General features: G+C 45.6%; 1 protein-coding gene across 1 annotated transcript in view; it reads left to right on the top strand.

The window, feature by feature from the left end:
* The first annotated feature begins 2,660 nt into the window (after positions 1-2,660).
* Positions 2,661-14,810, top strand: part of LOC140716270 (uncharacterized) — a 29,836-nt gene continuing 17,686 nt past the window's right edge. The window contains exons 1-2 of the mRNA XM_073028880.1: positions 2,661-2,699; positions 9,193-10,671. Of these exons, the coding sequence (XP_072884981.1) occupies positions 9,712-10,671 (960 nt within the window). The 5' untranslated portion in view covers positions 2,661-2,699; positions 9,193-9,711. The remainder of the gene's footprint in view (positions 2,700-9,192; positions 10,672-14,810) is intronic.

Genomic DNA, 14,810 nt, shown 5'->3' with positions numbered 1-14,810 from the left:
GCTGAATCTCTGATGAAGATTCAAAACCTCAACTGCTTCGTCCCTTCCACAGATGCTGCCTGACTTGCTGAGTTCTTCCAGGGAAATTATCTATAACCTGCAGGGTATGAGCTGACTAGACCAATAGATCTGGAATGTATCTTTCAAGGTCATAGTGGAGGCAGATTCAATCATAATTTGAAGACATATCCCATAATTCTCCCCCCCAAAATGCCTCCAATGATGTATCTGATTTAGCTTCCTATTTGGTTTATTTTAATCAGCCCTGAAAAGCTTTTCTTTCAAAGCTAAAAAGACAGGGTATAATTGATAAGCAGTGACTGCCTTATCATAAGGCTCCTAGGAGATATCATTGGTTGAACCCTAGATTTAGAGGTAGCCTTTTAATTTGGATTGGAAGCTTGAAGTGAACAAAGACTGGAATCATATAATTTCATCTGTCTTCCCAGTGGAACAATCCATAAATCAGCTTTATGTGTTTGTAATATCTGAAAATATTGCAATCAACAAAATGTCTTTGGAAAGCAGTTGAGAGCCACATCAATAGTTTTACATGAACATTGCACACAAATTAATCTGTTTCTCTTCTCTGACATTAACTGAAGAAGAGGTCAGTCAGGATGCTACATACCCTTAAAGGGATGTCATCTTATTGGATTATTAGAGTACACAATTAATATTACTTTAAAAATGGTACTCAAATGTTATGTTTATATAGAACCACTCCACAACCCAGAGAGCAATAATTCAAACAAGCACTTTGTCCTATCTCTTTCATGAGCGGTAAGTCAGACTTGAGGTCATGACTTGGACTGAAATGACTGAATGACAGTTTCAAACTCATGGAGTGCACATACAGTATTGCACAGCTTCTCACAGTCCCAGAACACACCTTCTACAGTGTGCTCATCTATGCTTCTACTTTCTGAGGAGGCTGAAGAAAGCTGGACTATGCACATCATGCTCGTGACCTTTTACAGATGCACAGTAGAGAGCATCCTAACATGCTGCATCACTGTGTGCTACAGTAGCCACCTTGCAGTGGACAGGATAGTTTTACAATGGGTCGTTAATATGCTTTCTTCTGGCACTTTGAGCCACGCCCTCTAGCAACCCCGAGTTTAATCCTAGCCAATACATGGGACAATTTACAATGACCAATTAACCCACCAAATGGTACGTCTTTGGACTGTGGGAGGAAAACGGAGCACCCGGAGGAAACACACACGGCCATGGGGAGAACATACAAACTCCTTACAGGCAGCTATGACAATTGAATCTGGGTCCCTTGTACTGTAAAGCATTGCTCTAACCATTGCACTACCATGCCACCCCCAGTTCACACTGAAGAGATGCCATTCAGCTGTTCCTGTGCATTCCTGTGTCATGCGATCACATGAGCTGCAGAAACACAAGTTCACACGGGGTGATATCATACAATGGTCTGAGTGTTGGACGGATTTCATAAATAAGTAACACCAGCAACCTCACATCAGGGAGCAAGTTCAAATAAGCTGTATGTTGACATCTTTAACCATCGCAGTGGCTGAATCCAGTTACAAGTCATTAGGGAAATGTCAACTGCATTCCTCTCCATAGGTGCTGCAGGATCTGCTGAATTCCTCCAGCATTTTACAGAAATACAGTGCTCTTCCCCAATTTCTAAAGCCCCAACTAAGCTCCATTGTGTGTGTGTGTGTGTGTGTGTGTGTGTGTGTGTGTGTGTGTGTGTGTGTGTGTGTGTGTGTGTGTGTGTGTGTGTGTGTGTGTGTGTGTGTGTGTGTTGCTTTATATTTTCAGCATCTGCAGAAAGTCGTGTGCTTTTTTTATTTTATATCTGTAATTTGTACACGGGTTCGTCTTCTGCTGAGGTTTTATGGCGGTTGGCAAACAGCCTTAAGGTGCATTGCCACCACCTTCTGAATTGGAGTGTAGGTCAGGATATCTAAATCCTGTGTATTTATATGTGTATTAAATTCTGTAAGAAAACCCCCTGTGGGCTTAAGGAACTCAATCTATATAGTTAAAGCAAGGATCCTGTGATCCTTTCTGCAAAATATTGTTAATGTTCAATTGTATTTTATTCCAAGATAACTTAAAAATCAACCATCCCATTTCTTCATTATATCTTTGGCACCTCACCAGTACATGCTCGAATGTTTATTATTGATTACAATAATAGTCAGTTAAAATAATTTATTAAAAATAATGTGCTATTTAACCCTGTGTAGCCAAACCTCGCTCTTTTTTATTTTTCTTGCGCGTCGAGTGTTGGTCTTTTGGAGGGGGGGGGGGTTCTTTCGTATTTCATGTTTTGTGGCTATCTGTGAGCAAGCGAATCTCAAGGTTGTATAATTTATACATTCTAAATAATAAATTAATCTTGAATTGATAATTATCTATATGTGGGTTGGACATTGGCTTTTGACATACGGAATGCCAGTTAATATTGAATATGTCGTTTGTGGGCGCTTGATGCGTTAAAGTAGCTGCTGGGCTTTCCATATTAAAATAGCGACTCTTTTTGAGGAATGTGCGCTTCCAAACAGTCTGAATGGCGTCTTGCTTACCCAGAAGTCGCCGGGCTTTAGAAATCGCCGGCGACGAACAGCCGATCAAATGCGCAGGCGTAAGGGGTGTTGTTTCGGTAAGTCGCGCATGCGCTCCGTGGATAAAAGGCTCCGGATGATCGGCGGCAGGTAGGGTTCGGGCTGCGGGGTTGACCGGTGTCGGAACCCAAATGAGGGGACAGTTGTTGCGAGTTCCGGGCATACGGTCTCCCTTTCTCGGGGACAATCCCCGTCCTTTCTACCAGCCCCACCAAAGCACTGGGGGAGCTTTCTGCACATAAGCAACAGATGCTGCGCCATTTCCGCGGCGCGTGTGTTTTCGCTGAGACCGTGACGGACAGACGGGCGTGGAAACAGCCACGGGTGACCCTTCCAGTGCTTTGTCCGCCAGTCTGCAGAGGGTGTCTGGAAGCGCGGGAGGAGGGGAGTAGGGGCGGGTCGAGCTCCAGCTGTCTAAATCCAAGGATTAGAAACTCGGGACAAAAATAGAGATCCCTGTTCATCTGCGAATGAGAGTCCATTTCCGAAAAGCGTTAAAATCCCAGTTCGTGCTGCATAGGAGGATGGAATAAAAACACAAAATCCTCGCAGCCGATTGAGTTCTTTAGAAAATCAACTTTGTTCTAAGTCGTTCTGTTCTGGACCTTTTTACCCCAGCAGAATTAGGCCATTCGGCCCGTCGAGACTATTCTGCCATTCCATCATGGCTGATTTATTATCCCTCTCAACTAACTTTTGATGCCCTAACTAATGAAGAACCTAGCAATCTTTGCTCTAAGTATACCCAACCATTTGGCTCCTCAGCTGTCTGCGGCAATGAATTCCACAACTTCACCACGTCTGGCTAAATAAATTCTTCCTCATCTCTATTCTAAATGAACGTCCCCCTGGTCTGAGGCTGTGCCCTCTGTTCCTTGACTACCCCACTATTGGAAAGAGCCTCTCCAGGCCTTTCAATATTCAATAGGCTTCAGTGAGATCCCTCTCATTCTTTTAAACTCCAGCGAGTACAGGCCCAGAGCCATCAAACACTCGTTAATCCTTTCATTCTCGTGAACCTCCTCTGGACCATCTCCGATGCCAGCATGTCTTTTCTTGAATAAGGGGCCCAAGTCTGCTCACAACCATCTGTGCCATCTGACCAATATCTTATAGAACCTCAGCATTCCATTCTTGCTTTTATGCTCCAGTCATCTCAAAATGAATTCTAACATTCCATTTGCCTTCCTTACCACCGACTCAGCCTGCAAGTTAACCTTCAGGGAATCCAGCATGAGGACTCCCAAATCCCTGCTGTCTGCTCCAGGATATTTCTCTTAGGAAATATCCTTCCATGTCCATTTTATCTAGGCCTTTCAGTATATGATAAGTTTCACTGAGAACCCTCCATTCGTCTAACTTCAGCGAGTACAGTCCCAGGACCATCAAACATTCGTAGTTTATATTCTAGTTCTCTCAAAACGAATGCTGACATTGCATTTGCCTTCCTCACCACTGACTCAACCTGCAAATTAACCTTTAGGGAGTCCTGCACAAGGACTCCCAAGTCCCTTTGCACACCTGATCTTTGAATTTTCTCCCCATTTAGAAAATAGTCTGTGCCTTTATTTCTTCTGCCAAAGTGCATGACCGTACAGTTCCCTGCACTGTATTCCATCTGCTACTTCTTTGCCCATTCACCTAATGTCTGTCCTTCCACAAACTCTGCTTCCTCTGCCCCTCCACCTACCTTTGCATCATCTGCAAACTTGGCCACAAGGCCGTCAATTCCTTCATTCAAAACATTGGCATATAACTCGACAAGAAGTCCCAAAGCTGACCCCCGGTGGAACACCACAAGTCACTAGCAGCCAACCAGAGAAGATTAGATTTGATTGTGAGGACACTCAGTCCTCGTTTATCGTCATTTAGTAATGCATGCATTAAGAAATGATACAATGTTCCTCCAGTATGATATCACAAAAACACAAGACAGACCAAGACTAACTTACAAAAACCGCATAATTATAACATAATAAGACCCCCGTATTCCCACTCTTTGCCTTCTGCCAGTCAGACAATCTTTGATGCACAGCACCACACACAAAGTGCTGGAAGAACTTAGGGGAATAAACTGGGGGTTTTTTTGGGCTGAGACCCTTCTTCAGGACTGGATAGGAATGGGAGAACACCGGAATAAAAAGGTTCCGGGGAGGGGCAAGGAGCATTATGGAAAACCCTGAACATCCTCTACATAGCACCATCCAGAGACAGAGAAGCAGTTTCAGCGACAGGTTACTGTCGATGCAATGCTCCTCAGACAGGATGAAGAGGTCAATACTCCCCAATGCCATTAGGCTTTACAATTCAACTGCCAGGACTTAAGAACTTTTTTTTAAAGCTATTATTAATGCTTTTTGAGTTAGTGATTTAGATGCATATCATATTATTACTGAGTTAAGTATTGTATGTAATGAGTTTTTGCTACAACAAGTGTATGGGACATTGGAAAAAATGTTGAATTTCCCCATGGGGATGAATAAAGTATCTATCTATCTATCTATCTATCTATTTGCTGGAAGGTGATGGGTGAAGCCAGGTGGGTAGGAAAGGTCAAGGGCTGGAGAGGAAGGAATCTGGTAGAAGAGGAGAGTGGACCATGGGAGAAAGGGAAGGAGGAGAGGACCTGGGGGGGGGAGGTAAAAGGCTGGTGAGAAGAAGAGGCAAGAGGCCCGTGTAGAGAATAGAAGAGGGAAAAAAATTACTGAAAGGATAAGTCAATGTTCATGCCATCAGATTGGAGGCAACCTAGGCAGAGTATGTGGAGTTGCTCCTCCACCCTGAGAGAGGCCTCATCAAGGCAAGAGGGGTGGTACTGGACCGATAAGACGGAATGGGAATAGGGTTTGGAATTAAGATGGTTGGCCACCGGGAAGATTCGCTTTTTGGCGGGTGGAGTTGAGGCTCAGTGAAGTGGTCGCCCAGTTCATGTGGAGTCTCACCGATGTAGAGGAGGCCGCATCAGGAGTACCGGACATAACAGAGTCACGGGTGAAGTGTTGTATCATCTGTACGGGTTTCAGGGGCCCCGAACGAAGGTAAGGGAAGAGGTGAATGGACAGGTGTGGCATTTCTGTTGCTTGCGTTGGATGTGTGCCAGGAGGGGGGTTAGCGGGGAGGGACAAATACACAAGGGAATCACTGAGGGAGCGACCCCTGTGGGAAGTGGAGAGTGGGATGGGTGAGAAACGCAAACACGAGAAAATCTACAGACGCTGGAAATCCAAGCAACACATTTTGCAGGGGGAGGATGTGTTTGGTTGGCAGGATCCCGTTGGAGATGGTGGAATTTTGCGGAGAATGATGTGTTGGATGCGGAGGGTCATGGGGTGGTTGGTGAGGACAAGAGGAACTGTAGCCCTGGTAAGGCGGTGGGAAGTTGGGGTGAAAGCAGATGCCCAGGAATTGGAGGAGTTGCTGGTGTGGATAGCAACTGTGGTGGAAGAAAGAAACGGCGTTCTTTGAAGAAAGACGTAGATACTTCATTGGTCCCATTGGAAATTACAGTGTCACAGTGGCATTGCAAGTGAACAGATATGAATACTGGAAGAGAAGTAGAAAGAATAAAAAATAAGTTACCACAAACATCTTTGATGTCTTTAAAGGGAAAGCCTCCTCTTGGGAACAGATCAGCAGAGATGAAGGAATTAAGAAAAGCGAATAACATTTTTTACAGGAGATAGGGTGGGGAGAGTTACGATCAGGATAGCCATGTGAATTGTTAGGTTTATAAAAGATGTTGGTAGAGAGTTTGTCTGCAGAGGTGAAGATAGATTGAGGAAGGGGAAAGAAGTGTCAGAAATGGACCAAGTGGATTCAAGGGCAGAGTGGAAATTTGGAGGCAAAGTCGCTGAAATTGATGAGCTTGGCACGGGTGCATAGAACTGAGGGGGATATAATGGAGCTGAGATATGAGGACATAGAAACATAGAAAATAGGTGCAGGAGTAGGCCATTTGGCCCTTCGAGCCTGCACTGCTATTCAGTATGATCATGGCTGATCATCCAACTCAGAACCCTGTACCTGCTTTCTCTCCATACCCCCTGATCCCTTTAGCCACAAGGGCCATATCTAACTCCCTCTTAAATATAGCCAATGAACCGGCCTCAGCTGTTTCCTGTGGCAGAGAATTCCACAGATTCACCACTCTCTGTGTGAAGAAGTTTTTCCTCATCTCGGTCCTAAAAGGCTTCCCCTTTATCATTAAACTGTGACCACTCGTTCTGGACTTCCCCAACATCGGAAGCAATCTTCCTGCATCTAGCCTGTCCAATCCCTTTAGAATTTTATACATTTCAATAAGATCCCCCCTCAATCTTCTAAATTCCAGTGAGTATAAATTCCAGTGAGTCGATCCAGTCTTTCTTCATATGAAAGTCCTGCCATCCCAGGAATCAATCTGGTAAACCTTCTCTGTACTCCCTCTATGGCAAGAATGGCTTTCCTCAGATTAGGGGACCAAAACTGCACACAATATTCTAGGTGCGGTCTCACCAAGGCCTTGTACAACTGCAGTAGAACCTTCCTGCTCCTGTACTCAAATCTTTTTGCTATGAATGCCAACATACCATTTGCCTTTTTCACCGCCTGCTGTACGTGCATGCCCACCTTCAATGACTGGTGTACAATGACACCCGGGTCTCGTTGCATCTCCCCTTTTCCTAATCGGCCACCGTTCAGATAATAATCTGTTTTCCTGTTCTTGCAACCAAAGTGGATAACCTCACATTTATCCACATTAAATTGCATCTGCCATGAATTTGCCCACTCACCTAACCTATCCAAGTCACCCTGCATCCTCTTTGCATCCTCCTCACAGCTAACACCGCCGCCCAGCTTCGTGCTTTGTGCTTCGCATGAGTGGAATTGGACAGTAACAGGCATAGGCAGTCGACATACCTGGACAGTCAAGTTTGTGGATTTGGGTAGGAACGAGCACGGTGGGATAAGGGAATCAACAAGGGGAGCTAAGTATAGGAGTAAAGAGGTCCTTCTGCAGTTGTATAGGGGTATTGTGTTCAGTTTTGGTCTCCAAATTTGAAGAAGGACATTCTTGCTATTGAGGGAGTGCAGCGTAGGTCCACGAGGTTGATTCCCGGGATGGCGGGACTGTCATATGTTGAAAGATTGGAGTGACTGGGCTTGTATACACTGGAATTTAGAAGGATGAGAGGGGATCTGATTGAAACATATAAGATTATTAAGGGATTGGACACACTAGAGGCAGGAAGCATGTTTTCCTGATTTTGGAGTTGTCCAGAATCAGAGGCCACAGTTTAAGAATAAGGGGTAGGCCATTTAGAACGGAGTTGAGGAAAAACTTTTTCACCCAGAGAGTTGTGGATCTGTGGAATGCTCTGCCTCAGAAGGCAGTGGAGGCCAATTCTCTGGATGCTTTCAAGAAAGAGTTAGATAGAGCTCTTAAAGATAGCGGAGTCAAGGGATATGGGGAGAGTGCAGGAACGGGGTACTGATTGTGGATCATCAGCCATGATCACATTGAATGGCGGTGCTGGCTCGAAGGGCCGAATGGCCTACTCCTGCACCTATTGAGTTTGGTGGCGGTGAATGGGAGTTCTCCAGAGCTGATGAGGTTAGTGGTGGTGTCAGGGACAATTTTCAAATGGTCCAGAGAGGGGTCCTTCTCAAGGTGTAAGTGGGAGGAGGTGTCCGAGAGTTTCGCCAAGCCTCAGAAAGGTAGAGATCAGTCCTCCACACTGCAACAGCACACCCTTTGTCTTCAGGTTTGATGGTAAGGTTGGGATTGGTGCAGAGAGAGTTCAGGGGTGCTAAGATTCGAAGAGGAGAGAGGAGTGCAGAGGTCAAGCTGGTTGATGTCTCGTCGGCAATTAGAAATGAAAAGATCCAGAGCGGGGGGGTTATCCAGGAAAAGGAGGAGGGTTGCAGATGGGAGGAGGGGTCACGGATGCAATCTTCCATCGATGTTGAGGTGCATGTGAGGACACCTTGCACCGTTCTCTCCAGGCACATAGTGATATCAAACACCTTCGTCCTGAGTGACTTATGATCTGTTGCTTACACATCACCAAAGAGCCATGTATTAACAATCGCCAATGAGAAAGACTAATGCCCTCCCCCCTTCATACTCATTGCCATTGATGAGTTCACCACTGCCAGACACCTCGGGGGGGAGGGGTTGGAGTAATTAGAAAGCTTCCAGGAGCAACCATGTGCTCTTTGTAGTACTGTGAGAGATGACCAAAACTTGAGATAATCCTAATGGAAAGAGACAAACTGAGTGAAGAGTGAATGGATAGAATGACCCAATCTAATACAGACAGTAAAAAAAACCCAGAAAATATGATGGTCAGTCCTGGTGCCTGACCGGTGCCCAGTTAGAACATTGGGGGGGCTGGGGGTCATTCCTCCAGCTTGCATTAAACTTCGCTGTAACAGTGTGATGTCGGAGTTCACCATCGAGACGAAAATTATCTCAACCGTACTGCTGACCCCTTACCCGTGGATGTCTTTTGTAAATATATTTACAGGTTAAAAACAGCAAAGAATTTGTGTATAGGAATCTCACACACAGCAACATGTCAGTTATGTTATCTCTTTTCAGATATTTGAGGAGTGACCAGGTATCTTCTTCGTAACACCGATGTTTCTGTTGTCGATGCTTGGAGATGAAAATGTCTCTCGGCCCAGCTGGAACGGTGCTTTGTGTCTGAAATGAAGTTTTCTTTTCTAACGCAGTGGGATCCGCTGGAACCGGGGTGCTGAGAACACACCAGCATTTGGTGATGAGAGATTAGTTTTTCAAGTGCATTGATTGTGCGAGGAAGTCACCATCTGACATCTGACTTGATGGGCTTCCAGGCGAGATCATTCACCTGCTCTCAGTGTGGGAAAGGATTCCACCACTCAGTCCACCCGCAGACACGTCGGGTTGAGCCCGTTCTCCTGCTCTGAGTGTAGGAGGGGATATACTCAGTCATCCAGCCTGAAGATACATCAGTGAGGCGGTTCCTTCACCATTTCTGTGTGTGGGAAGAGATTCACTGCTCAGGCTTCCTGCAGGGGGTTCACAAGGGAGGCAGACCGTGTGTGTGTGGAGGCGTTCGCTAATTCATCCCCCGTGATGAGACGCCAACGAGCCCACTCCAAGGAGAGGCTGTTCGCCTGCTCGGACTGCGGAAAAGCATTCATTCACCCATCTCAGCTGCAGGCACACCAGCGCGTTCACACTGGGGAGACACCGTTTATCTGCTCCGTGTGCGGGAGGAGGTTCACTCGGTCATCAGATCTGCTGACGCACGAGCGATTTCACACCGTTGAGAGGCCGTACATCTGCTCTGATTGTGGGAAGGGATTCACTCGACCGTCCGAACTGCGGAGACACCAGCGGGTTCACACTGGGGAGAGGCCGTACATCTGCTCAGAATGTGGGAAGGGATTCACCCGGTCGTCCTACCTACAGACACACCAGCGGGTTCACACTGGGGAGAGGCCGTTCACCTGCTCGGACTGCGGGAAGGCATTCACCCACCCATCTCACCTGCAGAGACACCAGCGCGTTCACACTGGGGAGAGACCATTCATCTGCTCCACGTGTGGAAAGAGATTCACTTGGTCAACTGATCTGCTGACACACCAGCGGGTTCACACCGGGGAAAAGCCATACATCTGCACTGCATGTGGAAAGGGATTCACTCAGTCGTCCCACCTACAGATGCACCAGTCAGTTCACACTGGGGAGAGACCGTTCACCTGCTCAGACTGCGGGAAGGGATTCACTCGGTCATCTGACCTGCTGGCACACCGGTCAGTTCACACTGGGCAGATACCGTTCGCTTGCTCAGACTGTGGGAAGGGATTTACTCAGTCATCTCAACTGAAGGTACATCAGCGAATTCACACTGGGGAGAGGCCGTACACTTGCTCTAAGTGTGGGAAGGGATTCACTCGGTCATCCCACCTACAGGCACATCAGACAGTTCACACTGGGGAGAGACCGTTCACCTGCTCAGACTGTGGGAAGGGGTTCACTCGGTCAGCTGCGCTGCTGGCTCACAAGTCAGTTCACACTGGGGAAAACATTTAAATAAGCTGCATGCTGGATATTTCTCTGTCACAGTTGCTGAATCCAGAGGCAAGTTCAAAAGTGGTTGTTGGTGTTGAACTCTGCAATTATTGCTGCTGCTCAGCATCCAATGCTCCACCCTGGTCACTGGGCTTGGGAGGAGTTTCCTCTGCTGATTTTCACCTTTAATGGGACTGGAGTTTAATATTTTGCATCGGTGACAAATAATTATATTCCATTTTAAGCTCCGTCTCAGGTACTTAATGAACTTACAACGCACCCAGTGTTTCAACTCAGGGAGTCAACTCAACCCAGACGGTCCCTGTCCATGTTTCAGTTCCACGACAGTCCTTTTAATTCCATCCGTGCTGTTCACCTCTCACTCTCCCTGTGGTGACGGGTTCCAAATGGTCACCACTCTGTGGGTGAAGAAGTCTCCCTTGAATTTCCTGCATGACTTTCTGCAGCCTGAAGAGAAAGAGGAGCTCACTCCAGTTCTGTCTGACATGTTCCTCAACCCTCAGCTCTCTGGGCCAAGGTAGAATGACATTGATTGTTAACCTCCTTATTCGTGATCTTTACTAAGGTTTTGGGACTGGGACCAAAACTACAGCCTCGAGTTTATCTCGTGTAAAGAAAGTATAATGTATCTTTCAGGCAAGTAAATAAGGGATTTTCTACCAATTGAAGCAGAACATTGAGATCAGTTCAAATGACCAGAAACAGCTGATGTCCATATCTCGGTAAATAATGAGTCTTGAGACTGAGGCCTAAAAGAAAATACTGGGTCCAACTTCCAATGAATTAAGATGCCATAGAGCAGCATGAGAAAAGGAAATTACTTGCAATCACTTTCATTTCTTCAGGTGGTTACCTTTGAATGTTATCTGGTTCTGGACATCTCTGCCAAGTGAGACTATTGTCTTTGTTTCTTTCTCTTTATTGTGCGGTGGGAGGGGGGTTGATGTCTTCCAACAGCTGCCATGTTTTTTCTGTATTTCTTGGCTAACTGGAGAAGACGAATTTCAGAGTTGTATTCTACATACGTACTTTGATACACATATAAGGTACAAATGCCTCGGTGAGGTAGATTGTGAGATGAATATACTGTATGAAAGACCCTTCAGGTTTTGATAACAGTGTGTTTGAGCCCCAGCCGGGGCAGTGTGTTGTGTCCTTGAGTGAGGCACTTAACCACACATTGCTCCAGTCCACCCAGTTGAAAATGGGTACCGGTCAAAACGCTGGGGGTTAACCTCGCGATAGACTGGCGTCCTATCCGGGGGGGGGTAGTCTCGTACTTTCAGTCGCCATGGAAACCGGCCTAAGCACCGACCTGATGAGCCTATAAGGCTCGGGACAGACTTTAACTTAACTTTCACATCTCTTGGATGCCCCTTACACCCCCCTTCCTCCACACATTCCCCGGTCTGCTTCAGCCCCTGATCCACACCGTCTCGGGGTCTCTCTTACCCCAAACCTCGCCTGTCTATGTATCTCCCCGTTTCCCTCTACCCCAGTCTCAGAGCTGCCTCATTTTCGGAGTCACCTCTATGAAGTGCCCCACAACAGGCCTCCTCAATGTAGAGGAAAGCTGCATTGGGAGCACCGGACACAACAGATGACCCCAGCAAAGTCGTGGGTGAAGTGTTTCCTTACCTGGAATGACTGCGCACATTTAGCGTAGCGCGGGAAATCACGTGGCTGCAGCTCACGTTACCGGCTAGAATTACAATTGGTCCATAACGGAGTGTTACTAAGGGCGCGGTCTCTTATGAGCATCCGTCCTCCGGAGCGAGGTAATCTACAGACCAAAAAGTGCACAGATGGACAGGGAGAGACACATACAGAGGGAGAGAGACACAGAGAGCGACTGTTACATACATGGTTTATGACCAAAGAAAAAAATAGCTGGAGTCGTTTAGAACTTTTATACAACGGTGTTCATTAGGTGCGTCAAAAAAACAAGCTTAAAACTTAAATAGCGAAAAGAAAACTGCCAGTATTTACAACTACCAGAAAACCCAATAAATAGCTCCATATTATTTTCAGTGTGAATTCTTTGCAGCTCGATCTCTTTCCCCCACTGAGAGCGACAGGCCCTGTTTATTAGGCACCAGGGTATACCATCTTTAATTCCGCACAAGCTTAACAAGCTACACGTGAATAAGAATTTGATTAACTCTACAATGTAGTTACAATCATATTACAAAATACACAGAATGATCTAACTCAAATACAATATACAAACTATATATATACACACACGCATATTGACATATCACCATTTCTAAATAAATGGATATTCACTCGCGTGGTGGGAAGGACACAATAAAGCCAAGGCCTTTAGGACTCATTGTTACAATATCCCGGGTGTGAGGGATGGGGGGGACATTAAAATGCACACACTCAGCGCAACGACAGCAGAATTGTAAGTTATTGTGTTTGTGTGTGAAAGCGCGTGAGTATGGAGTAGAGTAACTGAGCGCTCACACATACGCACGCACACACACAATGGCACAAAAACAAATGTACATAAACGGGTAGAGATGAACACAGCGGGAGTTCAAAGTAAATTTATTATCAAGTACATATATATATGTGTACTTGACACACACACACAACCCTGAGATTCATTTTCCTGCGGGCATACTCAAATCTATAGAATGGTAACTATAACAGAATAAATGAAAGATCAACCAGAGTGCAGAAGACGACAAACTGTGCAAATGCAAATATAAACAAATAGCAATAAATACCGAGAACATGAGATATACAGGTGCCTTCCCCCCCCCCCCTTTACAAAGGTAGAGTGTTCCTATGAAACCTTTCTTAAGCCGAAATGGCGTAAAGTGAAGAATCATTAATTTATATGGGAAAAATTTTTGTAAAAGCGAAAATCCTCTTTGTAATGTGTAAACAGGTTACTAATGTAGGTCTTTTGTAAAAGCAAAGTAGCATAACGTGAACATTCGTAAAGCGGGGGGCACCTGTATAGTTAACGAGGGCTTAAAGAAAGTCTAGAGATGCTGGAAATCAAAGTAACACACAAAATGTTAGAGGAACTCAGCAGGGGTATCATCTATGGAAGAGTAAACTGGACTTTTCAAGTCAAGTCACTTTTATTGTCATTTCGATCATAACTGCTGGTATGGTACATATTAAAAATGAGACAATGTTTTTCAGGACCATGGTGTTACATGACACAGTACAGAAACTAGACAACTACGTAAAAAAAGCAACACAGAGAAAGCTACACTAGACTACAGACTTACACAGGACTGCATAAAGTGCACAGAAACAGTGCAGGCATTACAATAAATAATAAACAGGACAATAGGGCAAGGTGTCAGTCCAGGCTCTGGGTATTGAGGAGTCTGATAGCTTGGGGGAAGAAACTGTTACATAGTCTGGTCGTGAGAGCCCGAATGCTTCAGAGCCTTTTCCTGTTGTCTCGGCCTGAAACATTGACTGCTTACTCTTTTCCATAGTTGCTGCCTGGCCTGGTGAGTTCTTTAAAGTGAGATAATTGGTTGTGGGAATATCTTCATGGATGGCCAAGAGGGTGAAGTTATCCCCTTCGTTGAAGAGCCTGATGGTTGAGGAGCGGGAACTTTTCTGAACCTGGCGGTGCAACTCCTGAGGCTCTTGTACCTTGTGTCTGATGGCAGCGGGTAAACAGAGAGAGAGAGAGAGAGAGAGAGAGAGGCAGCCTGACACACACAACACACACACAAAGAAATGCACAGAGAAAAAACCCTTTGAAGGGTTTACAGACACGATTATGTTTACTGGATGCGAGAAATTCACCGAGTGGCAAAGGAATAGAGAGGTCTGTTCGGCGAGGTCACGTTCAGACATATTGATGTTGGGGGACACACACACACAGGGTTAGTAGAGTTCCACTTAAAGACACTCTATGAAAGAGTTTTTATCATGTTATTAAAGAAAAATCTGAGATGTGTCTGTACATTAATTCCTGCAAATGACAACACTTGTGTCACCTCTCTCTCTCATCACTGTTAGTAATTTTCCTTCCTTATCAGTTCCCTGTGCTTTTGACGTCATCCCTTACAATATTGTGGAGGGCAGGTCATTGTATGTATTTAAAACGGAGGTTGATAAGTCTTTGATGAATAAGGATGTCAAAGGCCACA

This window comes from Hemitrygon akajei, chromosome 25, assembly GCF_048418815.1.
Source record: "Hemitrygon akajei chromosome 25, sHemAka1.3, whole genome shotgun sequence".
NCBI classification, from domain to species: Eukaryota; Metazoa; Chordata; class Chondrichthyes; order Myliobatiformes; family Dasyatidae; genus Hemitrygon; species Hemitrygon akajei.
The sequence above is the reverse complement of the archived record's forward strand: the minus strand, read 5'-3'. Positions and strand labels throughout refer to the sequence as shown.